Source organism: Helianthus annuus, chromosome 8 (genome assembly GCF_002127325.2).
Source record: "Helianthus annuus cultivar XRQ/B chromosome 8, HanXRQr2.0-SUNRISE, whole genome shotgun sequence".
Taxonomy (NCBI): Eukaryota; Viridiplantae; Streptophyta; class Magnoliopsida; order Asterales; family Asteraceae; genus Helianthus; species Helianthus annuus.
Genome location: NC_035440.2, coordinates 54,293,793 through 54,321,097, shown reverse-complemented (window position 1 = coordinate 54,321,097; position 27,305 = coordinate 54,293,793). Strand labels below are relative to the sequence as shown.

The 27,305-nt window shown below is 35.0% G+C and overlaps 1 protein-coding gene and 1 long non-coding RNA gene across 3 annotated transcripts; one reads left to right on the top strand and one right to left on the bottom strand.

The window, feature by feature from the left end:
* Nucleotides 1-5,328: 5,328 nt before the first annotated feature.
* On the top strand, nucleotides 5,329-18,528 carry LOC110872925 (purple acid phosphatase 8). 2 transcript variants are annotated; one of them, XM_022121832.2, is made up of 7 exons: nucleotides 5,329-5,571; nucleotides 14,398-14,554; nucleotides 15,804-15,911; nucleotides 17,114-17,238; nucleotides 17,764-17,892; nucleotides 18,027-18,094; nucleotides 18,169-18,528. In XM_022121832.2, exons 1-7 carry the CDS (start codon nucleotides 5,377-5,379, stop codon nucleotides 18,380-18,382), a joined length of 996 nt encoding a protein of 331 aa, XP_021977524.1. In that variant the 5' UTR covers nucleotides 5,329-5,376; the 3' UTR covers nucleotides 18,383-18,528. The 2 variants fall into 2 exon arrangements, with proteins under 2 accessions (XP_021977524.1, XP_035832172.1); XM_035976279.1 differs by lacking the exon at nucleotides 5,329-5,571 and adding an exon at nucleotides 13,784-14,124.
* LOC110872926 lies at nucleotides 8,262-11,018 on the bottom strand. The gene is made up of 2 exons (XR_004864487.1): nucleotides 10,519-11,018; nucleotides 8,262-10,194 (listed from the first exon to the last, which is right to left on the bottom strand). It is a non-coding gene; the product is annotated as an uncharacterized LOC110872926 (long non-coding RNA).
* Nucleotides 18,529-27,305: the final 8,777 nt, after the last annotated feature.

Genomic DNA, 27,305 nt, shown 5'->3' with positions numbered 1-27,305 from the left:
GTCTCGTCAAGTAGGGTTAATCCCTTCTTTCCGAGGATCGGTGGCTGGATCGCCCGCTAGTCTGTCTCCTGCATAACGAAAACACACCGTGACTCGTAACAAGGAGAAAGGGGTGGGGGTGCTCCTTGTTACCACTCTCCGGCGTGAGAATTAGTAATTTGCTTGAGAAGCAAAGTGTGTAATAGTAGTAGTAGTGAGAGAGTTGATAAGCGATGCCTCATACCTGGTCCGGGATGGGTATTTATAGCGGAGGAGTGATGGAGGGTGGTTGAGTGGCTAGACTGACAACGCGCCACCCTTTGCAAGTGTGTCAGGCTTGTCGGTCGCGGAGGTGAAGCCACGTGTTACTGCGGTGTCAGTCTGTTGCTTACGTATGGGCTGACAGGCAACTGTCATTGGTGCCACTTGCTCTGTGGTGTCAGTCCCACTTGCCTCGTGGGCAGGATGCGGTGCCGCGCCGCATCGCTGCCTGCGGTAACTGTCGTTTCCGCGTTCTCACTCTGGCCAAGACTGCGGGATGCGGTGCCAGGCCGCGTCGCCACTTGTGGTGACTGTTGCTGTTGTTCAGATCCCTTGTCGTGACGAAATTGTCCATAGGATGCAGTGTCAGGCCGCATCGCTATGTGTACACCCATTTTCATACACAAGGTAAGGAAATGTCCATAGGATGCGGTGCCAGGCCGCATCGCTATGTGTACATTCATTTTCTCATCACTTGACAGATTAGATTCGACTGCTGTGTTCGCGCGTGCCCGCACGGACACAGATAAGTTCTTGCCGGTGGGGGTTCTTGATAAGGGTAATGGTCACTCACGGCCATGTTGGTGCGAGATCTGGGACCATACCCCTTCACCACTTCAATCAAACGGTTGGAGGAAGTAACCAAACCCACCACCTAGTTCGATCAAAATGGCTCGCGATGCAAACAAAATTGAACACATTTAACGGTTTATATCATCAAGAGGTATACTTTATTATTTATACACGGTTTATTTTTTTAATGAAGTATTTGGATTAAGTTGTTGATAATTTATTAATTTAGGATCGTTTACGTCCTAGCGGGAGTGATGATGCTTTTGTAATGAAGCAAGCGCTAAAGGATTACAAAAGCAAAGAAGGATATGACTTTGCTCATATTGCGGCTTGGGAGGTTGTTAGAACAAATCAAAAGTGGTCGCCGGTACCCTTATTGGGTGAAGAAAGCTCCGGCTCAAGTCAAAAAAGAAAGTCTTCAGATTCAGGAAATTATAGAGCGGATACACCGAATGCCGAAGTCTCGAGCGGAATTCCCGACATAAACGAGGATCCCTCGCCAAGACGACAAAAGAGAAAGGAGAAAAAGAACAAAGGGCCGTCTTCAACAAACGAAGATCCAAGAGATATAACCAGTAGATTCGAAGAATACAAGGCCATGAAAAAAGAGTTGATGGATATTAAACGTATACGAGAAGAAAAATACTTGACCTTGGCGAATGAGCAAAGAGAGGCGTTGCGGCAAACAATGTACGACAAGGACTTGGAGACGTTTAATCGGCCTCACGACAATGTTCATCCTTCGATGTTGGAAATCACACTCGCTAGAAAACTTGAGATCGCAAAAAAATATGGATGGCCTTGTAATTTTTAGTTTTTTTAAACATAGATTTTTATGTGATGTTTTTTTTTTTATTTGTAAAAGTTTGATGTTTTATTCATTTTATCTTAAATTAAAAATAATAAAAAATAAAAAAAAGTTTACCACTTCAGCAAGTGTCTAACCATTGTCAACTCTTTTTAGCATAGTTTAGACACTTTTCACTGAATGACGTGACACACTCTCATTAATTGATTTTTAAGTTTACCACTCTCAAATGATTAACCACTCCTTATACCTAAGGGTGTAAGGAGTGGTTAAACACTTTGGAGTGGTAAACTAAAAAACCGACCAATCAGAGCTCGTCATGTCAATCAGGCAAAAGTGTTTAAACTTTGCTGAAAATTGCTGGCAATGGTTTAGACACTTGGTGAAGTGGTAAACTATTTTTTTTAAAAGAAAAAAGTTGTGATTGGTTGAGATAGGAATGGACCCCACCCCACCACACACACCCTCTACTTCACCGCATCGGCATCACACCACCGACTTGGTAAACTTGGAAGCGGCAAACTTTGTTGGTGGTGGTGTTTACCGAGTGGTAAACTAGTTTGCCACTCCTCCCCGCACCCCACTCCTGACACCCTAATAGCTTACCTAACATTGACATGTGTGTGAAGTTAAATAGCCATAATTGACCTGTATACAAGCTTCCATCAAGATTTTTTCTTTTGAGTTTGGATTTTTCGCCCCTCTAATTTGAAATGTTGAGTTTTGATCATTGAAGCTAAATTTACACTTTCAGCCTCAAAACATAACACTTTGGTACACTATTAGAATAATTATTTTAGGTGCTGTTTGTTTTCGCAGACACAAATTGTCTGCAAGCTGATTTCATCTGTTTTTATGTCTGCAACTGAAGATGTGGTCTAAAGACCTGCAAGCTGAAAATATAAGATTGTTTGTTTTTATAAGTTGATACCGGTCTGAAGCACATCAAAAATGACGAAACATTCACATTCCGCTTCGATCCAGCGAAGGAGAAGAGGGAGGTCGGAGAAAGAGCTGGTCACCGGAGGAGGAGGGAGGTCGCCGGAGAAGGAGGTAGGTCGCCGGAGGAGGGTGGAGGTCGGAGAAGGGGTAAGTCGCCGGAGGAGGTAGGTCGCCGGAGGAGAAGAGGGAGGTCGCCGGAGGAGGAGGTGGGTCGCCGGAGGAGAAGAGGGAGGTCGGAGAAGGAGGAGGAGCGGCGGTGGGAGGGGCTGATGTTTGAGGGAGGAGAAGAGGGAGGTGTGAAGATGTTTTAAGTAAGGGGTCCATAGCTTATTTTTAAGATGAAAAAAGCTGAGTTCAGATCTGTTTAAAGAAAAAAACAAACAGTTTTCAAAGGTAACGTCTGCGCGCCTGCAGATATCAGCCCCCCTTGAAGATGTTTGAAGAAAAAACAAACACCCCCTTAGACACCATAACAAACATTTCAAACATTATGTTATTTTATTATTATATTTTATAACAGAAATTCAGGATGTTACATGTTCAAGTTGATTTGTTCAAACATTTGTTTATTTATTATAAGCTTGTAGCTTCTGCATAAAAAAGGTTGTTTCTAACATAAAATGACATTAACACCGTTATAATTAACAATATTGGTCTCAGAGACTAAAATAATAATACAAAATAAAAATCACAAAACTTGTTTTGAACGGAAAGCGAGATTTTCGCTAAACCACATGGCAAACATCGTGATTTTCTTTAATACCAAACAAACTATACTCCTATATACTCCGACTTTGCTCATAATTGGATTTGAACCTTTAGCATTGGGAGTTTCTGGAGCTTAACAAACAACTTGTCTATTTTGAACTGAAAGCGAGATTTTCGCTAAACTACATAGTGAACACCGTGTTTTGTTTTTGAACAACAAACTATCACTACTCCTATATACTTCGATTTTGCTCACAATTGGATCTCAAGTTTTAGCACTTAACAACAAACTGCAGCTTAACAAACACCGTGATTAACTCTATTTTTTTTGTTGCAATCTAAAAGTTTTACATAACTATTATCAATATTCTATTTAAGCGTTACAACTTAACCTTTTTTACTGGCAAAAAAAACACAATCTCTACTCTACACTTATTTTGCTCTTAAAATTATCAAATATAAACTTAGCATAATTTGAAGCTACAACCACTTAATTGAGGAAGATACCACTTGACCATCTTGATGTACCCTTGGGGCCACCATTACAACAATTATTACTTTGATGAATGAATGAATGAATTGTAAAAGCCTCAAGTCGATGCCAATTACACAAACCAACAAAAAAGCATAAATAGTGGAACAAATAATTTTTGCTAGAGTAAATTTCAAAGTTCGTCCTTTATGTATGTCATATATTACAAAGTATGTCCTTTATCTTTAATAAGCTCAGAAAACATCCTTAATGTTTGAAAAACCAATCAGGTTATGTCCTTTACCCTAAACCTTGTTTGTTTTCCCAGTTAAGTTAGGTCACATGAGAAGCACATGAGGGCATTAATGTCATTCTATAATTAAACATGTATAAAAAATAAATTAAATCCACTAAACTGATTTTCTTTCTTTCACTTAACTCTCTCTTTCTCTCCCTCTCTCTAACCTTCCTTTCTCATATTCATCTCTGTCTCTTTCTTTCTCCATGACAACCGATTAACGCCACCTTTCCGGCCACCACTTCCGGCAACCTGAAACATAACTAAATCTGACGCTGTAGCCCTACCTGTATCCTTAGCCACCGTCAGGTGTGGTGTCTAGATGGAAAACCACTAGATCCGGGCCGCCATCTCGAATAACCATCGTCGTTTACTGATCCGCTTTCAGATCTGTATTTTTTTCTGAACCTTTCAAATATGTGGTTAAACTTCGAAGCTTTCAGATCTGTATTATTCTCCGGTCATATCTGAACGGCGGCGGTGCAACAAGACGATGGTGGAATAGATCGTATATGAACTTTGGTTGTTTTGCTTCGCTGGAGACTCAAGAACGTGGCGGTGGTGGTTCGCCGGAGACGATAGTAGTGACCATGTCGTATCGTTTTGGATTTCTATCGGAATAATATGAACATTGTCTAAGCAGGGGTTAGATTGTATAAAATTTCGGAAGTCGTCTTGGATTTTTATCGGAATTATCTACTTTATTGAAATTTATACTCCTTTTCTTCATTAGAAATTCTATTTGATTAAATTCGCAGATGAGAATTTTAAAGGAGATTAAGGTTTGTTGGTTTGTCTGTGAGTGTGGTGCTCTGTGGGTGAAGAGAGAGGAGACAGATCGGTGGTGGTGGCAGGTGAAGTGGTGGTGATGGCAAATCAGTGGTGGTGGCAGGTGGGTTTTGGTGGTGGACGAATTGGGGGATTAGGGTTAGCTATGTGCAGGTGATTGAAAGATGGAGAAGATGATGTTGGGGTTTAGGGTTTTTATAACAGGGCACATTAATTGTTAGGTAGAATGACATTAATGCCCTCATGTGCTTCTCATGTGACCTAACTTAACTGGGAAAACAAACAAGGTTTAGGGTAAAGGACATAACCTGATTGGTTTTTCAAACATTAAGGATGTTTTCTGAGCTTATTAAAGATAAAGGACATACTTTGTAATATATGACATACATAAAGGACGAACTTTGAAATTTACTCTTTTTGCTATCTTTAGAAGGCTAAAATCGTAATTCTAGTTTCCATTCAACACGGTAACTACTCTATATAAGAGGCCCCAAACTCCAAACAAACTTCACTCAAGTACAGTTGCGCAAAATTACAAGACTGACCATGACAGCTATGAAGAATAAAATCCACACCACCATTCTTCTGGTGGTTTACGCGGTGGCTGCTACCGTTAATGTGGCGGCAGAGCTTCAACGATTCGAGCACTTGCCGACGAAAGCCGATGGGTCTCTTGACATTTTGGTGATCGGTGACTGGGGAAGGAGAGGATTATACAACCAATCCCATGTTGCTTTTCAGGTAATTTTTATTTCTCACATCAATTTTATCTCGAGTTATATGGCTGCTTATAATTTACCAATCAAATTTTTTATATACTTTGTTTGGCAGCAAGCTACTGTATAACACTTGTGTCCATGAACACACATGTACATATGTATATAATATATATATATATATATACCTGAAAATTTTTTTATCTATATTTTTATTTTCCCATAACCTGACTTACTATGTGAAAAAAAAAATGTTTTGTAATATCTATTTGATAATATTATTTATCTGTTGTGTGTTTATGAAGTATATAAATAAAACTACATAAAAATTATAATATTATTATTTATTTATGATAAAACTTATATGTGTTTAATGTATATTTTAATTTATAATAGTAAAAAAATGTATTTGAAAATCCTAATTGGTATCTTTTAACAAATTAACGAGTATACCTGATACACGCAGGTATGTCCCATACTTGACCCTAACAAATACCCGACAGGTATTGATTTGGGTATGAGACATGGTTTTATAATAGGGCAATGGCGGAGCTTAAATAAAAACTCCGTAGGGGCTGGACTCTCAAAATCAATATCGGTGGGGAAGGACTATTGAAATCCAATATTTTAAACTATAAAAATTTTTTTGAAAATTTTTAGTAAAATTAACATTACGAGCGAAAAAACAGTGAGATCTACCGACACTCTCCGGCCCCAATAAAGCTGACCTCCTACAACTGGGTATGAATATGAGATTATGAATATCTTGCCCAAACCCAGCCCATTAACATCTCTAGTTTTGCATAATAACAAAATTTGAATTAAGTCTATGAAAGATATCAATGAAGTGATGGTCTATTAGCAAAGATAAAACTTTTAAAAATACATATTTAGAGAAAATGAATGCCTTAGGTTCAAGTCTCTAAGACAAAACAGAGGATTAAAAAAATTAACTCTTAAAAAAGTCTATTAAAGATACGTGGAATCCACACAACCACATATAACATGTGGGCTTTATGGCAAAGAAAATCTATGACATGCAATTAATATAAGCACATGTGAATTATATTTTTTTTTTGAAAAGTAAGCACATGTGAATTATTAGGTTGCGTCTTTTCGATTCCAAGTGCGATACAACTTTTAAAATAACCATTTTTTTTTATTTTTTTAACGTCAACAAATTTTTCAAATACGCTACTGGCGAAATTTATCATATCGGGTTACACTCGTTTTTAAACTGGGGAAACCCTTCCCTAGGGCCGAAGCCTGTGAACACTCGCCTAAAGGCATGACAATGCGGTGAGATAAAACCCACTCAATTCAAGGATCGAACTAGTGATCTCCGCCTAGTCTCCCATCATCATCAGGTACCTAGAAACTAATGGGGAACACATGAATTAAACGTAGATTACTTGAAACACCAAAATTTTCTCTTACCAGTTATTGCGAAATTCTTTTTTATAATATATACGACAATACTATATACGAATAAAAAAAACAAACTTATGATTTGTATAATATAACTTCAAAATCCACTTGACCACACATTACATCTGTTGGTTTTATGGTCACAAAAATCTGCAATGTATAATAAATTAACGCACCATGTGAATCGCTAAAAAATCTGCAATGTATAATTAAATTAACGCACCATGTGAATCGCTAAATGCAAACACCTTTTAGAACGAAGTTTCAAAACAAATATTAAAATACCGGACAAGAAAATACGCATTTAATGTTATAGCATGAAATTTAAAAATAATAAAGTGTATAAAAATTATACGGGTAATAAAAGAGTAGAAAACGAACCAAAGTATTAACTATGAAAAAAAAGTTAGGTTTAAGGAACAAAATCAAGCTTTATAAGAAAACTATCATATTAACCACGATATGGTCTTTATGAAAAGCGAGATATGATCACCAGAGAAAGTTATGGAGGAAATTAAAACAAACCTTTTCGTGTGGTTAAAAAATAGCTCAGGCTTTGTTGATTTAGATTGGTGTTAAGTGGTGTAACTTTGAAATCTCTTTGTATGTTGTCTTTGGCCATTCTAGCATCTTGCTAGTATGGTCTTTTTATATATTATATAAAGTTATCCTTAAAAAAAGCTAGATTTAAGCATAAGAAACTCAAAAGTAGAAGTAGAAGCGTTTAAAGACCTTGCTTTTGTCAATGGACCACCACCCATTAGTCTAAACTTTATTTTTTAACGGCAAATTTCTAATGATTTCAGATTAACGAGAACGATCTAGTGATGATTACATGTTGAGTCATTTTCATGGCTTAACTTTAGACTTTTTTTTTAATGGCAAATTTCTTTTATTTCTATCGTCTGTACGACTTGAACTCAAGACCTCTCTCTCTCTCAAGATGTTTAAAGACTTTCACTAGTACAAAAGTGATCAAATAATGCGGGTAAATTGGCTATTAGATGCGGTTTTAGACCCGCATCTTATGGCTAAGCATCTTATAGCTATAAGCTAAAAGATGCGGGTTCAAGAGATGCGGTTTTAGACCCGTATCTTTTGACAATTTAAGCAAAAACTACCTTTTCCCAATATATTCAAAGATGCGGTTCTTGAACCGCATCACTTGGCGTGTAAGCTAAAAAAAACATTTTTGTTCAAATTACAGAAAATTTTAATAAAAAATCCAATAAATTCTCATTATAAACAAATTATCTAAAAATAAAAATAAAATATATAAAAACAAAATTAAATTAAAACCAATATAAAATAACCCAAGAATATAAATTACAAAGGTTTCAAAGTAACACGAAATTATAAAAGTTTCAAAGTAACACAAATACATGTATCTCTAAAGATGAAAGTGATATACAATAACTTCCCGAACGATGCCTTCATACTTGCAACCCAAACCAATGTCTTCAATTCATACTTGCAACCGAAACCATAAAAGTTGCCTAATAAAACATAAAGTTACATTAAGAAAATGAAGCTTCAAATGTATATACAAGTATGCATATGTATATAACGTAATCTTTAATTCAAATGTCATAACAAACAATATTGAATGGTACGGGGTAGGACTTAACCGAGGCTATTAAACAAAACTTTTGTTATTAATTAAACGTAAAAGTACATAACTTTAACAACTTTATATTGACAAATTGCACTCAAATACCACAATACTTACTTTTAGATATAAAATTTATATAAACAAGGTTTGAATGAATTATAAATAGTTAAACTTGTGAGTAATGTGTTTATAAAAGACATTGACAGGAAGTCATAAAACATCACCTTAAGAACCAGAACAATCAAACAAGTGCAGACAATAGAGAGTTACATGTAAGACCCTGTAAACAAAACAACAGATCATACTATATTAGTTAATTGATCTTCATATCAACTCTAATCCTCTTCTCTATCCAATTGTATGAACTAAATCTACCACGGAGTCCCTTGTGAGCATTGAAACAGAAACATGTGTACTTAACCAACACTCGTCCTTTCACCTACACACATTCCCATATCATTAAAACTAAAACTTTTAATAATTACTAATATAAATTATAGAATACGAGTATTGAGTAATTAGTGGGCCTGATTAGTAGCTAAACGAGCTCGATCTTCTGGGTCGCCTTGATGTTCCAACACCGTTACTGATCAATCAACCATAACATAAAAAAAATTAAAAAGAAAGTAATAATAATAATAATAATAATAATAATAATAATAATAATAATAATAATAATAATAATAATAAAAAGTTGTTGGATGAAAATTAGAGCATTATAAGTGAAGAATATACATACAGTCGAGTTTAACACTTGGTTGCGAAAAGGGATTGATTGCCCTAAAATAACTTTAACTTCTTCGAGCGTTTTGGCATTTCCGGTCACGAAAATCACTGAATGTAAATTCAAAAACCAGTACCCGCCACTGCACACGCCATCACCATTTTTTGTGTGTTATCGTCTCACCGTGCGGCTTTACAGTTGACGATTTCCCCTTCGCCTGGGATACTCCTTTTCGGATATTCTTACGGTCCAAACTCCAAAGTCCCAAATGCTTGTCTTGATTGCAAATTATGGGCTTGTGTTACTCCTTTTCTGTTTCTTTTTATTATTATTATTTTTAAGTGTCAGTGGGAACACATCCCAAAAGTGTACAACCAACAAAGGTTCTGGCTATGGGAAAATACCCATACATACATAAGCCCAAAGTCATAAGATATGTAGTGTCCATATCCACAACATAAAGACAATGTCAAAATAGTTTAAGTGGGTGTTTGGCATTCCTTCTCAAAACGACTTATTAACTTATATAAGTCATAAGTGAGAAGTCAGAAATTCTGACTTCTCAAAAATGACTTCTCACACACACAAAATCCTCTAAAATAAGCTAACCCAAACACTTAAGAAACAACTTATTAACTTTTATAAGTTAATAAGTCATAAGTTGCTTCAAAATAAGCTAACCCAAACACCCCCTAAGTCATAAAATAATAACTTATTGTTGTATTCACGATGGTTATAGGCTTATGGCTCATTGAAGTTTAACTCTAAAGTCCTAACATCTAATAAACAGTTACTAAAATCTATTGTTGGATGATTTTTTAACCTGGTCTTCATATCCATCTTCAACCCTTCCTCTCCAGAACCTATATTCCCTCATCAACATCCTGCGAGTTAACCATAAATTACATCAACCATTAGATTCCTTGTTTGATTTCACATGTTACCTTGTTGCCAAAAAAAAAACTACAGAAACTATGATTGAATAATAGAAATTGTAAGCTTGAAATCGAAATTAATAGAACCATTCAGTTTAAGGCAGATAAAAACTAAGAAAAAAGGAAGAGACCTTGATATCATTCTTGCATTTTAGAGGATGGATTGGAGTTCCAAAACAGATACACAATACTGATACATATCTAAATTGAACTAGTAACACTTGATGAACAACACACAATTAGATTAAAAACAGTAGGGTTAACTAAACTTACATTGGATCATATGAAATCGAACTTGAATGAAGACCCCTAGTTATGAAGTGAATCAGAACTATATTTATAAGTGATCCACGTTTGTCTTTCGGTATAACAAATAATCTTCTAATTCGTCACCTCCAGTGGTTATTGTGCGTTCAGAGAGAAAGCAATTCAACGAAACGGAAGGAACCACATAAGTTTCGACGGGTCATCGAAAATCATATAGTTTCTACATTTGTTTTTTTTCGTCTGAAACGACAACCGCGGCACACGGTGGCTGGAAGTGAACTCCATTTATCTTCGAGGAAGAAGGATCAAGTCGTTTGGAATGAGAATGCTCTAGGATTCTCTCATTCTTCTTTGTTTTCTTTGGGTTCTACTCTGTGGAACCCTAGTGGTAGTTGTGTGTGAAAAGATTTGAGAATAAAAAAAGTTTAGATGAAAATTTTAGGGATAATAGCGGGGAGTTCAGATTTGGGGAAAAACTGAGAGGGAAATCAAAGAATTTAGGGGTAGTGGCGGGAAATTTCATTTTGGGTGAGAAATCTAAATTATTTTTTTATTATTTAAAATAATAATTATTTTTAACCATATTTTAGTATTATACTCTAGAGTAAACTGTCATTTTGGTCCCTGAGGTTTGGCCAGTTTTGCCACTTTAGTTCAAATTTCAAACTTTTTACATTCAAGGCCCTGTGGTTTGGTTTTTGTTGCCATTTTGGTCCAAATTTCAAATTTGGCCAGATTCTCCTACTTAAACCCTTCTATTTTTCTTTATTCTCAGGGGCATTTTGGGCATTTTGTAATTATTATAACTCACAACTGAATAAAAATAATGAAAAATAAATCTTCGTTACCCCTATTTAAACCCTTCATCCCCACCACATATTTGACCACCGAACTCACCACCACCACCACCACCCCCCTCTCGCCGCCAAGCACCACCACCTGCCACCACCCTCTCGCACCCCCTGTAACCACCGCCCCCCTCTCTCTCTCTCTTACATCACAACACCATCACCTCCACCTCCACAACTGCCACACCAATCTGGTGACCAAAATGGCTTTCCGATGAACCTGCAACTCAATCCGGTGAGCACCTCCACCCAAAAAACGACTGGGCAAACACTATAGACCCTACCGCTAATGACCCTCGGTCCTACAATGAGGATTAATGGCTTCCAGTTTCAGCCTACTCACTCACATGATCTAAGTAGTAACCCTCCTTACGCTAACCATACCATGTAAAACGTATTCGTAATCATGGTAACATGTATTTCACCCCTTAAGTATAAAAACTGAAAACAACTAACAGAAAAGGGGGACATGAACTCACAGAAGTGCGTCTTGAAACAGTCAATCCCAAAATAACATGCTGCGTGACGACTTACACGTACTAACTTCTATTAGCCGGACGGTCGTGCCTTGGCTTAGGGTTTAACGTTTTTGGGAAATAGTTAGGCAACTATTTCGTATTTACAGTTCTTATTTACGCTTAGGGTTTAAGTTTGTGTGTGATATACTTCGATGTCTGTGATTTGTATAGTTTAAGTTTTATGTGTTTTCTTGTGCACTAACACAACTTTATACGTTTCTTACTTACGTTAATAGTTTATGGTAACGCATTTGGAAATTTTTACACTTTTGATGGTGTCCCAACTTAATGGGTTCTCATTGCTTATTTTGTCAAATGAGCTACGAGACAATTGATCAAACGGAATAATGTTTGATATCGGAAAAGAAATTCCTGATAAAGAAATCTAGACACATATGCTTGTGCTTTATTCTTACTTGACTTTTGGAATTCCTTAAAGATATACATATCTATATAATCATATATTTCATATGCTGTAATATACATACCCTTCATAAGGTCAATGTATTTTAACAGATTCTTATTTCCAAAAACAAGTCAGATATCAGGTCATGATATTATTTAGGGAAATCTTGTCACTGGTTTGACATATTATTTACCACCATTACTAGTTGACTTATCAACCATCTTAATGGAACACTAATCATCCTAAATGACCTCCATTAATTATCCTAAACTACCTTCATTGACACTAATATAGCATGAACAGCTCTAGTTGACCAACACTGGCCTAATTGGTCCATCAATCATCCTAATGGACCACTAATGATCCTTAACGTCCTTCATTGAAAAAACAATGGAGCGTGAACAACCCTAGTTGAGCACCATTTTCCCTAATTGACATGTCAGTCATCCTAATGGACCATTAATCATCCTAAACGACCTTCATTTACACAAATGTAGCATTTACACAAATGTAGCATTTACACAAATGTAGCATGAACAACCTTAGTTGACCATCATCGCTATATGTGTAAGCAACATGCACGTGATCATCGACATATGTTTAAACCTCATTTATTAATCATTTAACGATATATCGACATGTACACATATACATACACTAACATATACATATTCTCCATAACAACAAAACCAAGATAGGAATAGTTGTTTACAATAAGTGGAGGAAAAGGGCGGTGGCCTTTTTTCTGTTTTCCGATTGTATATTTACTTGGCACTTTCTTATTGGTTCGGGTACATTACGATTTTACCCCAGTTTAAAATTACGAGTTTGCCCTATGTTTAAAGTTACGATTTCGCCCCTGGTTAAAAATTACAGTATTGACATCGCTTTAGTTTTTGGTAAATTACGATTTTACCCCATCCAAAAATTACTATTTTGGCCTTAATTAAAAAATATAGTATTGCAATCATTTTGGTTTCTTTAAAAGGTGTGTTGGGGAATAGTCAATAGTGTCAGGTTGCTGCATGGCACTCCCACATTGGCAGGTCAAAGAGCTACCTAACACTTTTTTTACTTTTTTTTCTAGCAAAACTATAGTACTGTTTTTTAATTGGTTGATAATTATTCGGCCATCGCCCCGCAACACAGGCGGAGTATCACCTAGTATGCATACATAATACATATAAATAACTAAGCACGTATATATATATATATATATATATATATATATATATATATATATATATATATAATGAATCAATAAATAAAAAATAAATATTTGTAATTATGAAAAAATAATTATTTTATCAAAAGAAAGTTATTTATTTATTTCTATGAATATTATATACGGAACTTTTTTTATATTCTGTTAGTTAGTATCATTAATAAAAAAAATAATACATGTACAATTAGTATTTATTTATTTTTTATTATTTATTAGTCAATATTACTATTTACTTAATACCCATTTTTTATTATTAGTTATTTATTACCATTATTCAAGAGATGTGGTCTTAGAACCACATCTTTGGGTTCTATATTTTTTTTCATAACACTTATAAGATGCGGTTACATAAAAACCGCATCTTTTGGCCCATGCTTTTTTCAAAACAAACATAAATCTATTTCAAAACACCTATAAGATGCGGTTAAAGAGAAGAACCGCATCTTTTGAAAACACTCATAGCATCTTTTGATCAATTATGTACTAGTGTTTGTCTTTCCCAATAGACCATCACCCCATTTTTCTTAACTTTGTACTTATCAATATAACAAAAAAGTAAATATATTAAAGTTGGTGCATTCGTGTTGGAATGAGGCAGTGGGAAACAATGTGGAGGTGAGTTTTTTTCTCTTTTAAATATATTGATGCATTCATGTATAATGAATACATTCAGTAAATGTTAGTTTTCCTAATAACTTTTATTGTTTTAAGGTAATACATTCAGCAAATGTTATTTTTCCTAATAACTTTTATTGTTTTAAGGATATCTGTAATACCTTCAAATAATAATTTAATCATGTAATTTTGTTCAGATTTAACCCTAAAAATAATAAACATATATTTTTAATGTTTTCTTGTAAGTTTTGTTAATTTTGGGTTATTTCTAAGATGGGAAAAGTAGGAGAAAAAATGGATGTCGACTTCATTTTATCAACTGGAGACAACTTTTATGATGATGGATTGATTGACGTGGAAGATTCGTTATTTGATGAGTCGTTTACTCAAATATATACGGCAACTAGCTTGCAAAAACAATGGTACTCTGGTAAGATTCATATATCTTGTTTTACAAATCTAAATAAATATAATCTAGTAATCTTTGTGCAAGAAGCTTAGAGTTAATATTATAAAAAAAACCAATACAATTTTTTTGTATTGGTATTTTCCTACACATTTTCTATGGATATTAATATTTTTTTATAAAAATATCATATAATTTTTTAAATAATAAAACTTTATATTTTAATATATTTTAATTTTATTTATTTTATTGGATTCCTACGCATTTCCTACTAATTGTGAAAATGTAAACAACTCCATTGGAAATTTCCGACACTTTTCCTATGCACGCTGATTCCTATGCATTTCCAACTAATGATTAAAAAACAAATTCTGTCGGAAATATGTCGGAAAATTCCGACACTTTTCCTACGCATGCTCGTTTTTTTGTCACAAAACTAAGACCCTTTCTTGTTCGTAGAAATTTTATGAGAAAAGTGTTAGAATTTTCATTCGTAGGAAATACGTAGGAAATTTTGGTAGAAATATTAGCAATTTTCTAGTATACGTATGTGAAGACTATGCATATGCTATTTTATTGACATTGATGACTTATCAATTTCAAGTCGCTTTACATATAAATTCATACCACAATTAAATAATTATCATTATCAACATCAACATTTTAGACCCTTGACTATTTTAAACATGACATGTTCTTTAAACATCCACAATGACTATTTTAAACAAGCTTAAAACATTTTAAAAAAATTGAAATGGGATTAAATAATTTAATTTTTTGCTAAATAAAATTTATAAATTAATATCTTACCACATTAATCCACAGATATACTATATGACACATTGGTGTTGTTTATATATTAATTTTTGGTAAAGGTTGAAAGGGTGCTCCTCAAACGGGGGTGGTAAACTTTTTTCATATCCAATAATCTCATATCAGGTTAACTTCCCTCTTCACTCCTCATTTTACAATTAACTAGTGGTGCTTTACTCAAACAATTTTTTATTTAGAAAAAATTTAAAAAAATAAATAAATGTGTGATTGGTTGGAAAAAAGTGAGGCTCACCATTAACCCCTTTCTCTCCCCTCTCATCTGTGACTAGTAACCATGTCACTCCTTCACCATTCACCGAAATCACCCTGGCGCCGCCTCACCGATCGGTAAAGACATTCACCGAAGGGTCACTGAATGGTGCCCGTTCCACCCTAAGTGTATTAAAAATATGAATTATATGACACATCTGATGTTGTGTAATGTGTATATATGTTCTAGTGTTGGGAAATCATGATTACAGGGGCAATGTCTTGGCACAACTGAGTCCTGTTCTTTCGCACAAAGACAGTAAATGGCTTTGTCTTAGATCATTTATTGTAGATTCAGGTACATCATTTGTACTGTTTTTAATACTTTATAACATAGTACAAACTACACGTGCACAGCTGAATATAAGTGAATGTATTTGTACATGTGTAGGATCCACAATAATATAAATATAACATTTTTATATGTATTTGTACATGTGTATGATCCACAATAATATAAATATAACATTTTTATAACCGCAAAATTGGATAATACAAATATAAATGATAGGTGATTTGTAAGATAAGTACAACTGTTTAGATTTATTTTAATAATATTTTAATTGTTATATAATGGTAAAATAGTCTACACACATATGTGTGTGTGTGTTGTGTATTTATAAAAAGATGTTATGCAAAATCACCTATCAAAATAAATCACTAGATATCAAAACTATGTGAAAAATACACAACCATTTTGGCGGTATGGTTATCTGTATAGTTAAAAAGAGTGTTTGAGATAATTTCATATGATTATTATATTTTTTAAAAGCTAACAATAGCATACTTTTGAGTGTTTGAAAATATAAAAAATATTTATCAATATTTTAATTTATCTAAGTAAAATAAACGGTTGCTAATAAATAATTTGATATTAGTTACTTCAGCCAAAATATTTCTAATGGAGTAAAAAAACAAGTTTTCTAGAGTGAAACATGTACCACTATCTACTATTTGTATTTGCTTTTAGATGGATCAATATTCGTAGTACACGCCAAATCTACCAATGTCTAATATTTATGTTTATTTTAGAGTAAAATATACCAAAATGGTCCATGAGTTTAATATTTATGTTTATTTTAGAGTAAAATACCAAAATGGTCCATGAGTTTAGTCTACGTTTGCTACTTCAGTCTAAAAATGAAACTTTTTGTATCTGGGTTTCTGAAGTTTATTTTTGTTGTCATTTTCATCAAATTGGCAAACTGGGTTAGAATTTTCTGTTAATTTCTCTTTTTTTTTTTGTCATTTTCCTCATTTAATTAAAATATATTATGCCATAAAATCACGATTATACCCTTCATTTAAATGAGGAAAACGACAAAAGGGGAGAAGTTAACAGAAAATTCTAACTCAGTTTGCCAATTTGATGAAAAAGGTTACAACAAAAATGAAAATTTAGTGACCTAGATACAAAAAGTTTCGTTTTTGGACTAAAGTGGCAAAAATGGCCTAAACTCAGGGATCATTTTGGCATGATATTGTATTGTTTTTATTCAGGAATTGTGGAACTTTTCTTCGTTGATACAACACCATTTCAAGATAAATATTTCAATCAAACAAAACATACATACGATTGGAGAGGCGTGCTCCCTCGGGAAGAATATCTATCAAATGTTTTAAAGGTGTGATCAAGACTCCTTCAATCTCAATCCATCACAAATTACAACACTTATCACATCTTGCATATTCATATATTGAGAAAGTATTTACTTAACACAATCACAACTAAAACACTTTTATTGCTTAGTATCCCAACTAAAAACGTATCTTTTCCATTCATATAAATGTTAAGGCGGTGTTTGTTCAAGGGTATGAAATTGTATAAGAGTAGCTTGTGGTATAAAAAGGTCAAAACATGCAAACTTTTGGTAAGATTCGCGTCAGTTGAGATGATTGGTATAATTTCTTTTTAAATGATTATTGAACGATGTATCACCTCTTCTAAGTCATAATTACCTCAATAACTTCATTGTAGCTCTTAGTTTTACTTGTTGCAATGAGAAGTTATCATTATTTATGTGACCCAACTTGACCCAGACCCAAAAATGAGACGTACAAGAGACATTTGAGCACTATAAACTAGCTTCAGTGGAAAAAAATCATGCTCATAGTCTTTGTTGATTCTTGCCCTTTTGTTGTATATATAGGAGGTTGATACGGCACTTAAAGAATCAAGTGCCACGTGGAAAGTCGTAATTGGCCACCATACAATTTTCAGCGCCGGGCATCATGGAAACACTCAAGAACTTGTCGATCAACTTTTACCTATCCTTAAGGTATGTATAATCATTCCATTCAATTGATATATGCCTTATACTAAGCGTATATGTGTAGGTAGGTGCATCTACATGTACATGCATATGCCTATTCGCATGTAACGCTAACTACCAATAGTAATTTGTTTTTGTAGGCAAATGATGTGGATCTTTACATAAATGGGCATGATCACTGCTTACAACACATCAGTAGTAAAAATGGGTAAGTATTTTCTAGTTTTCCTAGTCTAGAAAAAAAAAACATTTATAGATGATAGTAACTTTCTTCATGTGCAGTCAACTTCAATTTCTAACAAGCGGAGGCGGATCAAAGGCATGGAAAGGTGATGTCAACCAATGGGACTCTAATGAAATGAAGTTTTATTACGATGGTCAGGGTTTCATGACACTCCGAGTAACCGTAAATGAAATCGGTGTGGCTTTCTATGATGTGTTTGGTGAAATCATCCATAGCTGGAGGACCTCCAAGTACACACACATGGACTCATAAAACAATGAAAAATCTATAGATGGTTATATATATACACATAAAACAATGAAAATCTATAGATGGTTATATATATACTAGGCTATCACCTGGGAATATCCTGGACTAGAAAAATTTAATTTTCAATAATTAAAAGTACATAAACAACACTTGAACCTCTTAAGTTTCTTGTTTCCCTTCCCACCACAAATTTTTGTTCGGTTTCATCAGAGTATCCCAACTTTGCCTCCATATGTATTCAAAGTTTTCATGTAAAACTAATTCCTTTTTAATTCATAATGAGATCTCTGTATAAAAATGTTTTCGCAACCCATACTCTAGTGGTGGCTTTGATGGTGTGCGGGGAGGACCTCCGCACAAGGCCCATGACTTCGAGGGGCACATGATTTGTAAAAAAAAAATCCGATATATGTATATGTTAATATTTTTAAAAAATAGTAAACACATAACAATTCCAATATAGGTCCATTTACAAATTGTTTATCATGGTTTAGAATTTAGCCCACTTGTCATTAGGTTTATTAAGCCCGATAATAATTTGATTTAAAAAATAATAAAACATTACGGAACGGCACATTTCTTCAAGCTCGAACAGGGTACATGAATTCTCAAAGACGCCTCTGCCATACGCCTAAGAAGACACGCCATGGTGGATGAATAGCCAAATGGGCCTATTACCCATAATTTTTTGGATCACACCAATTGTTTAAGTCAAGAACATATTTCACCTCATCATCTGAAATAAATAACTATATATGAACTCAAACTTTATCATAATCACAAAATTATAAAACTAAGTTGTTAAATGAGCATCACATGTAAAAGAACTTGTAGAATTTCTATTTGTTAAACTAAACTACATTTTTAAGTTATGATAAGTCATACCTTTGGAATCATTTTAATATAAAAAGGAGCTAGTGGAATGTTTTCAATATGCAAATTTGTCTGATATTAGTATTTATTAGGATGTTGAAAACAATTGCATTTATATTTTCTACATTCCCATTACCTTATGAACAGGGCAGGAAACAGTAGACCAAATAAGGAAGCTTTGGATGTTCACTAAAAGATAATAATTAACCTTAAAAGGAAGTCTGAAACTCAATTCCAAGTATGAAGTGTAAGCATAGTGGAAGCCCACTGTTTTTGAAAGCACCGGGAACAAAATCATACAATAAGGAAAACAAACTCAAAGACTTAAATGACCACATGCGTGATCAAATAACATTGGCATTGAAAGTACCGGGAACAAAATCATACAATAAGGAAAACAAACTCAAAAACTTAAATGACCACATGCATAATCAAATAACATTGGCAGTAATACTAAAGCATACAATTTGCTTTGCTTCTTAGTTTCTTTAAAATTCTCTTTCTTTACCTCCAACAACGGCTTCCTCTCACTTTTACTTTCCATCAAGATTCCAACTTCAGTTTGGTAATCAAATCTTACCTGACAGAAAAAATCCAAGAAAACCGAACCTAGTTATTATTAATACCCGAACCCGAATACCCATCTTCAGTTTGGCAATCAAATGTTATTTTTTGGATTCAATTTTACCCGAATAACCCAAAGACCACTAAAAAAATCCCTATAGTAATAAGTTGGTCCGTTGCTTAGCTCTTTTTTGTTTCAAATTTTGTCTTCTTTTACATATTCACGCAACATGACCTATAGTAATAAGTTGATCCACTGCCTAGCTCTTTTTCTAAAAAAAATTGCTTTTAATCAAACAACCATGTCTATTTATCACATATCTTATCCAAGACTTGATATTAATCAGATAACATTTTTGGGTGACACCTTTTGTTCAAATTCCTTTCGGTAGAAGTTATAGACAATGTTTTAGATATAACTAAGCAACATAAGTGTATAATAACAAATTAAATAAGGTGTAATACAGTTAAGAAAAAGCCACCTCTTCTTAATATCATTCCAATGCAAGGTGCATGCCTGTAAGAGTATGTTTTCCAAAGCAAAAAATAAGGCGAAAAGATATAAACTATCAATAACTACACAGGCTCAGACACAAAAATCTAAGAAAAGATAAATTTCTTTGTAATGCCAAATATTTCTAACCAAACATTAGAGAATGATTATTAAATTAAAACTTATTAGTGTCGTTGTTATGCCCTCCTAATTCAATCTACGAAAAAACAAATACAAATTATCACTCTTATAATTTAGTAAGCTAATTATTAATAAAAACATAACATTTTAGCACAATAATTACCACTCATATATTATATTTATTTACTATCATAATGTAAATTACTGTACTTAAGTACATTTTTTACCATATGTTGAAATATAGCAGTGCAACTTTTATCAAATTTAGATATAGGTTAATTTTTCTAATAGCATTTTTTATCAGCATATATGATATATTTATAGGATAATAGAGGCTTATCTTTGTTATTTGGGTTATTGGATTTTAATAATCCTAATTTTCATCAGTTGACCGATAATAATCCAAACTTTAAAAATTCCCTCTAATAATCTCAACTTGTAAAAGTTTGGCCGCCATTGATCTTTTTCAAACATATAAGAATTTGGTCTCCTCAATAGATTCAATTACACCTAGAGACTCCTTAATTAATTTAATTGCACCTATGTTAGAAAAGGATCAAAGGCGGCCAAACTTTTACAAGTTGGGATTATTGAAGGGAATTTTTAAAGTTGAGATTATTATCGGCCAACTGGTAAAACTTAGGATTATTAAAATCAAATAACCCTTCTTATTTTAAAAGCAAACAAACACCAAAGTGTTGTATTTGCAACCATTATGTCTATCTTTAGTCATACATAGATCATGATGCAAAGCATCATGTCATAGTCCATATAGTGTCCATGCATGAGAATAAGTTTCATTTTCCTTCCCAGTATAAGTCAAGTATAAGTCAGACATGAAGCCTAGTAATGAGATAATGAGATCCAATTTGTCGTATTGACTCTTTACCCAACTTGCTTATTCTATTTGACCCGTAAAAATAAAACATGACCCAAAGCAATAATTTTTAAGAAAAATACTTGAACCGCCATTAAGTGAGTTGGGTAAAGAGTCAATACGAAAATGCGGGTTAAACTTGAAATTTGTCATTTTAACATGATTCAAACGGGCTGAGTCAGACAGGCCTAACGCAACTGACACAGCCTGCATCAAATGTTGATCTAGATCTAATCCGTTCTAGCTATATAATCCAACTAACCAAAAAGTTTGACCCACCAATACAATAAGCAACCTAATATGTACATTTATTTGGGCAATTCTTGGGCTGATCCATGATCCAATAGGTCAACCCATAAAAGTAGATCATTTCATACACGATAAAAATAGATATTGGTCAACTTTTAATTTGTTCATAAGCAAATGGGTCAAACTGGAACCTCTACTATTTTCTATAATAGACCTAGTAAGAGACACATCTTGGATGAATACTGTATAATAAATAAAAGATTATATGGAAATTCATCTTTAAATAGCAAATTCATTTCTAGGGCTCTTTGTGCAAGTGTATCATGATGGTCAAAATGAATACTGAATACTGTATAATCAACAAAAGATTTACTGAATACTGCATGATTTCACAATTGGTACATGTATCTTGATGCGTGCGAAGTGTAGTATATTTTTGATGTATATTTTAAGCCCTTTTTACACTTTTAGCCAAGTTTTAAATTTATAAAACACGATATTTACTAACACTAAACACACATATGGGCAAGTGCACCCATCGTGGACGTAGTTAGGGGTGTTCATCGGGTTTTTTCTTCGGGTTTCGGGTTTTTCGGGTCGGGTTGTTCGGGTTTTTCTCTGGGAAAAATTGACCCGATAACCAATCCATTTAAAGTTCGGGTTAGTCGGGTTTGGGTTATTCGGGTTCGGGTTAGTTCGGGTCGGGTTATTCGGTTTTCGGGTTTAGATGTAAATTGAAAATAAATGTTTTTTTTTTATAAAATATCATCAAAATTCATATTGTTACTTTATAAATATCATCAAAGTTCAAAGATTAATTGACAATATGCTATTATAATATTTACAAAAAACCCAAAACTTAGTGTTACATCTATTAAAGACTCAAAATCTAAACACTTTTATAAGAAAAAAACAATAAATGTTCGGGTTTTTTTTTTCGGGTTTCGTGTTTCGGGTTTTTCGGGTCGGGTTGTTCGGGTTTTTGGCCTGGAAAAAGTGACCCGATAACCGAACCATTTAAAGTTCGGGTTGGTCGGGTTTGGGTTTCTCGGGTTCAGGTTTTTTGGGTATTCGCTAATTCGGGTTCGGGTGGCTTTGAATTCGGGTCGGGTTTCGGGTTTTGGATAAAAATGAACAGCCCTAGACGTAGTATAGTGTTGGTAAGATACCGAGGTCGTCCAAGGACACAAGAGCTTTTAGTACCGGTCTATCCTCAACGTCTAACCAAATCAAAAATGTTAGAAAAGGTTTTTAAACTAAGAAAATAAAAACTAACTAAATGCTGAAAAACAAAATAAAAATAAAAACAGATAGACAAGATGAATCACTTGGATCCGACTCGTGTATTAGTATAACCTTTGATTATTTTCACACTTTTGCACTTGTTTAAGAGATTATCTTAGTTATTGTAGTAGGCCCCTCTTTTGAAGGCGACGTTACCCTCAACCCAGTAGTTTGAGTCAGCAAGGATACAATCCTAAAGGGTTGGATTATTGGAAGATAATGAATTAAGTTATTAATGCAAATTATGGTAGGCCCCGCTTTTGGCGGTGGCGTTACCCTCGGCTAAGTAGTCTGAGTCAGCAGGGATACAGTCCTAAATAGCCGGGTTATAGTATTAATAGTAGTTAACTTATGAGGGTGTCAAAGATTTTGGATCCCCGCCATCCAATACCTATGGGCATTGAAGGAGATCCTACTAAATTTGACCCAGGTCCCTTGCAGGACCTCTAAACGCTGAACAAGGGCAAGACCCTTACCAAACCGTTCCCTTAACCCCCGACCAGGTAGCCAACATACCTCCATATAGACCGTGGAGATATGAATGGTGAAAATCTTTTATTTTATATAGACAGTAAAATAATGCCAAGACACCACGGACAAACGATAAGGAAAGATCACCTTCAACATAAGCAACTAGTTATTAAAGTCATTAATACAAAACCAAATAAAAAGTGAAAAAGCTTAAAAATAAAAAGTATTATACTAAACACTTGTCTTCACCAAGTGATGTAAGAGACTTAGGCAAACATGGCCTTGATTGTCAAGAACTCTTACGATCAATCTTGGATCCCGAGACGACTCACACACTCTATGATGGACAATGGATGATGGTGGTGGATGATGGATGATGGTGTTGTGATGGTGGTGGGTGGTGGATGAAGTGTGAGAGAGGTGGTGTGCCAAGGGATGAGTTCAAATGAAGCCAAGCACTCCTATTTATAGGCTGAACAGAAGGTCGGGCACAGCCCCGTGTCCGCTGGGCACGGCCCCGTGCCTGTCTGACACTCTCTCTCTTCATTAATTGTAATTCGCAATTACAATTAATGCTCCTGCTGTACTTTCGCCACGCCCCCGTGTCCGCTGGACACGGCCCCGTGGTGGGCAATAGAAGCTTCTATAGGTTTGTCTTTTCTGCTGCTTCTTGGGCACGACCCCGTGCTGGCTGAGCACGGGGCGTGTTCAGTCTTCTGCCTTCTCTATTTTGCTTGGGAGGATGTTGTTGAGGGGTTGGGCAATCCACTTATGTTCCTTTTCTTGTATTTATGTTAGATTTAGCTGTCTTTTTGCTTCTTTTGTGAATTTGAGCTCATTTAATCCTGAAAATACAAAAGGAAGACAAAAACACTCTTTTTCCAACATTAGTACTAAAAAAAGATTAGTTTTATGCCTAATTTGATGTAATTTATATGTTGCATTTTACACACATCAAATACCCCCACACTTGAACTTTTGCTTGTCCTCAAGCAAAACTCTTTAATATGTGGCTTACACTCCCAAATGGAATAGGTAGAAGAGAAGGTTTTGGCTTGTCATAGAGTGTCGGAAATCCAAGATCTTTTTGGATTTTATTTTTACTTATTTGCAATCCTATTCGTTATGATCTATTTAGAACGTTTCATAGGAGAAATTACTTATTTGGGCATAACATGCCTTTTTTTAAAATTCCATTTATATACAAGTTCACATACCTCACGGGAGAAATCACTCACACTCAGCCGAAGGTGTATTTTTAGTGAATCACTCGAGAGCGGCATGAAAGTTATTCCTACCATAAGCTTGCCAAGCAATCAATCCTCCTCCTTTTTAACTTGTTACCTTTGTAAATATCAAGAGGACTTTTTTGGGTAAAGGCTTGGGCTAAAGGTGGGTGAGTGGGTTAGTGGTTAGAAAAGGGCGAAAAGCGTAAAAAGCGTCAGTTTTCGTAAAACATTTTGTTTTAGTGACTTTTTATTTTTTTATGAAATATTTCTTCAAACAAGCTTTTGTTTTAAGAGCTTTGTTTGTTTATTTCTACTTCATCATTCATTTTTTTTTAGTCACACGAAAACCGAGCTTGTTACTAAAATAAAGGGTAAAAATAAAAAAGGGTTTTGGTGGGTAAAAGGGTTTTAGGGTAAAGAAATGAAAGGTTTAGGCTCAAAGGGGTTAACTAGGGGGATTTTGGGTAGGTGGTAAAAAATTGAAAAATAATGGTGTTGAAAGAAAAAGGGTTAGTCCTAATGCCTCCATCATTTACTTACTTGGGTTTAAGTTGATAAGGACCGGGAATGAATCGTCGTGGCAAGTTCTAGAGTCGTAAGAACCAAGCGGCTATTCACACAAGAAACGAAAAATGAGCATTTAGTCTAAAGATGTGTATTTGTATGCTCAATAAAGGCTCAAAACTCACTTTTTGTGGGAATGGGTTTTTCTATGTGATCTAGTATATATAATCAAATTTTAACTTAAGCTTGTCATGCTGTTTCGTAATTTTCGTATGTTGGTTCTTTTTATCACGACGCTATTGGTTGTAAACTTGTAAAAATATAACCTTATTAATCTTATAATTTCCGACTTAAACTTTAGACAAGTAAAAAAATTTTTTTTTTGAAAAAAATTTGGGGTGATTAGCGGTTCCAATAGAGTTTTGTGTAAGGCTTGTTTTTAGGACTTGCAAAATTTCAAGGTTTTAACATCCCCCCCACACTTAAATTACACATTGTCCTCAATGTGTCCCAAAAATAAATTTTTAGGTTGATTGAATGTGTAACATGGTGTTTAAAAGCAAAAATTAATGTTACTAGCAGTCTGGACACAGCCCTGTGGGGACCGGACACGGCCCCGTGTTCAGGTGCCAGTAACGAAAATTAAAGAAAAGAAACAGAAGCCTGGACACGGGGGCGTGTCTGGTGAACACGTCCCGTGTCCAGTTACCTGAACTGGGCATTTTTCTGCAGGGGGTGCAGCACGGGGCCGTGTTGGTTGGACACGGCCCGTGTTGAACCTTCTGTGTTGGAGATGTTGTTGACGTGTGGCCTTGTTCTTGTGCATGGGTCCATGTTTCTCGTTTCCCTTTTCATCCTTTACCACCATGAGTGTGTTTTATTTATTATGGACCATTCAAACTTTAAAACCATCATTTCATTGAAATCATAGAGAGATCTTACATAATATTCCTAAAATAAGATAAAATAAAAACTTTACTAAATAGGTCAGGAGGTACACGAGGTTATCATAAAGAGAAAATTTCGAGAATAGTTTCCCGATATAGTAGGACTTCCGGCCGAAGATTTTCTTCCCTAAATGTCGTTTAAAGCCATTCTTCTATCTCCCTTGGAAGGAAGAAGGCGGCTTCATTTTCCTCAGTAATTTGTGGCTAAGGGGGAATATTCACCGGGACTCCTTGCACCACCCTTTGCGGAGGCTCTTGGTGCATGGCGTACCACTCGGCTGGAATGACGACCTCGGGCACCACGATCCACGCCCTTTGGGTTATTATAGGTACCAAAGGCGGGGAGGCGAGAAGGTTTAACCTCTGGTGCAAGAGGTTTACCTCTCGGAGACAGCCCTCCAGCCGTACTGTCAGATGGTTGATACGGTCGACCAATGCTTCCTCCACTCCCGTCATTTCATCAATAACCTCCCTTAGGGCGTAAACATAGTTTACAAGAGAGTCTTCTGCCGTCGATGATCTCCTCCCTTGTCGGTTATTTCTTGAAGATGTTCCGCTTGTTCTGCTTGCCATTTTCTGAGAAAGAAACCGGAGAAAGCTAAATTTTTACGAAACAGTGCCTCGGACACGGCCCGTGCTCGCTGAGCACGGCCCCGTGTCCATTTGTCTGCAGAATTTTAGGCTAAGGAGTCTTGGAGTTTTTAAATTATTTTCATGATTTTCAACTGGGTTTTAAGCACAGATAATTTAAAACAAAGTTATTCAACTAACTTTAAACAAGAATCCTTAGCAAATAATCTTACAAACTTCTCATGAAAGGTTGGAATCATGGAGCTTCCAAGCTTTCATGGAGGAAATGTTTGAAAAATTTGAAAGAAGAGGTAATGAATAAAAGTGGAAGGGACAAGATGGTCCTTGGGAACCTTCTTTTAGCACTTACCTAGGATGGTATGAGTGAAGATTCTAGGAATCTCTGTCTTTTGAAGTGGTCAAAAATGAGCAGGGATTAGGCTGCATTTAAAGAAAACGACAATGCACTGGACACGGCCCCGTGTTGGCTGGGCACGGCCCCGTGTGCAGAGGAAATCCTGACACATTTTGTCCGTATTCTGACAAAATCAGCAGAGAATCTTTTAGATGAGCACGGGGGCGTGTTAATTTGGACACGGCCCCGTGTCTGGAGGCTGTCTTATGGAGTTTTGTTTCTTCTAAGGATCTCATTGCTATCGGGTGGTTCCTTACTGGTTGGAACAACCCCAAAGTGCCTAAGATACCTTAATTGTCCTAGACTAAG

Coding starts and splice junctions, on each gene's coding strand:
- LOC110872925 (XM_022121832.2), top strand. CDS start 5,377: ATGACAGCTATGAAGAATAAAATCCACACCACCATTCTTCTGGTGGTT. Junction 5,572..14,397: donor AATCCCATGTTGCTTTTCAG/GTAATTTTTATT, acceptor GTTATTTCTAAG/ATGGGAAAAGTAGGAGAAAA. Junction 14,555..15,803: donor GCAAAAACAATGGTACTCTG/GTAAGATTCATA, acceptor TATATGTTCTAG/TGTTGGGAAATCATGATTAC.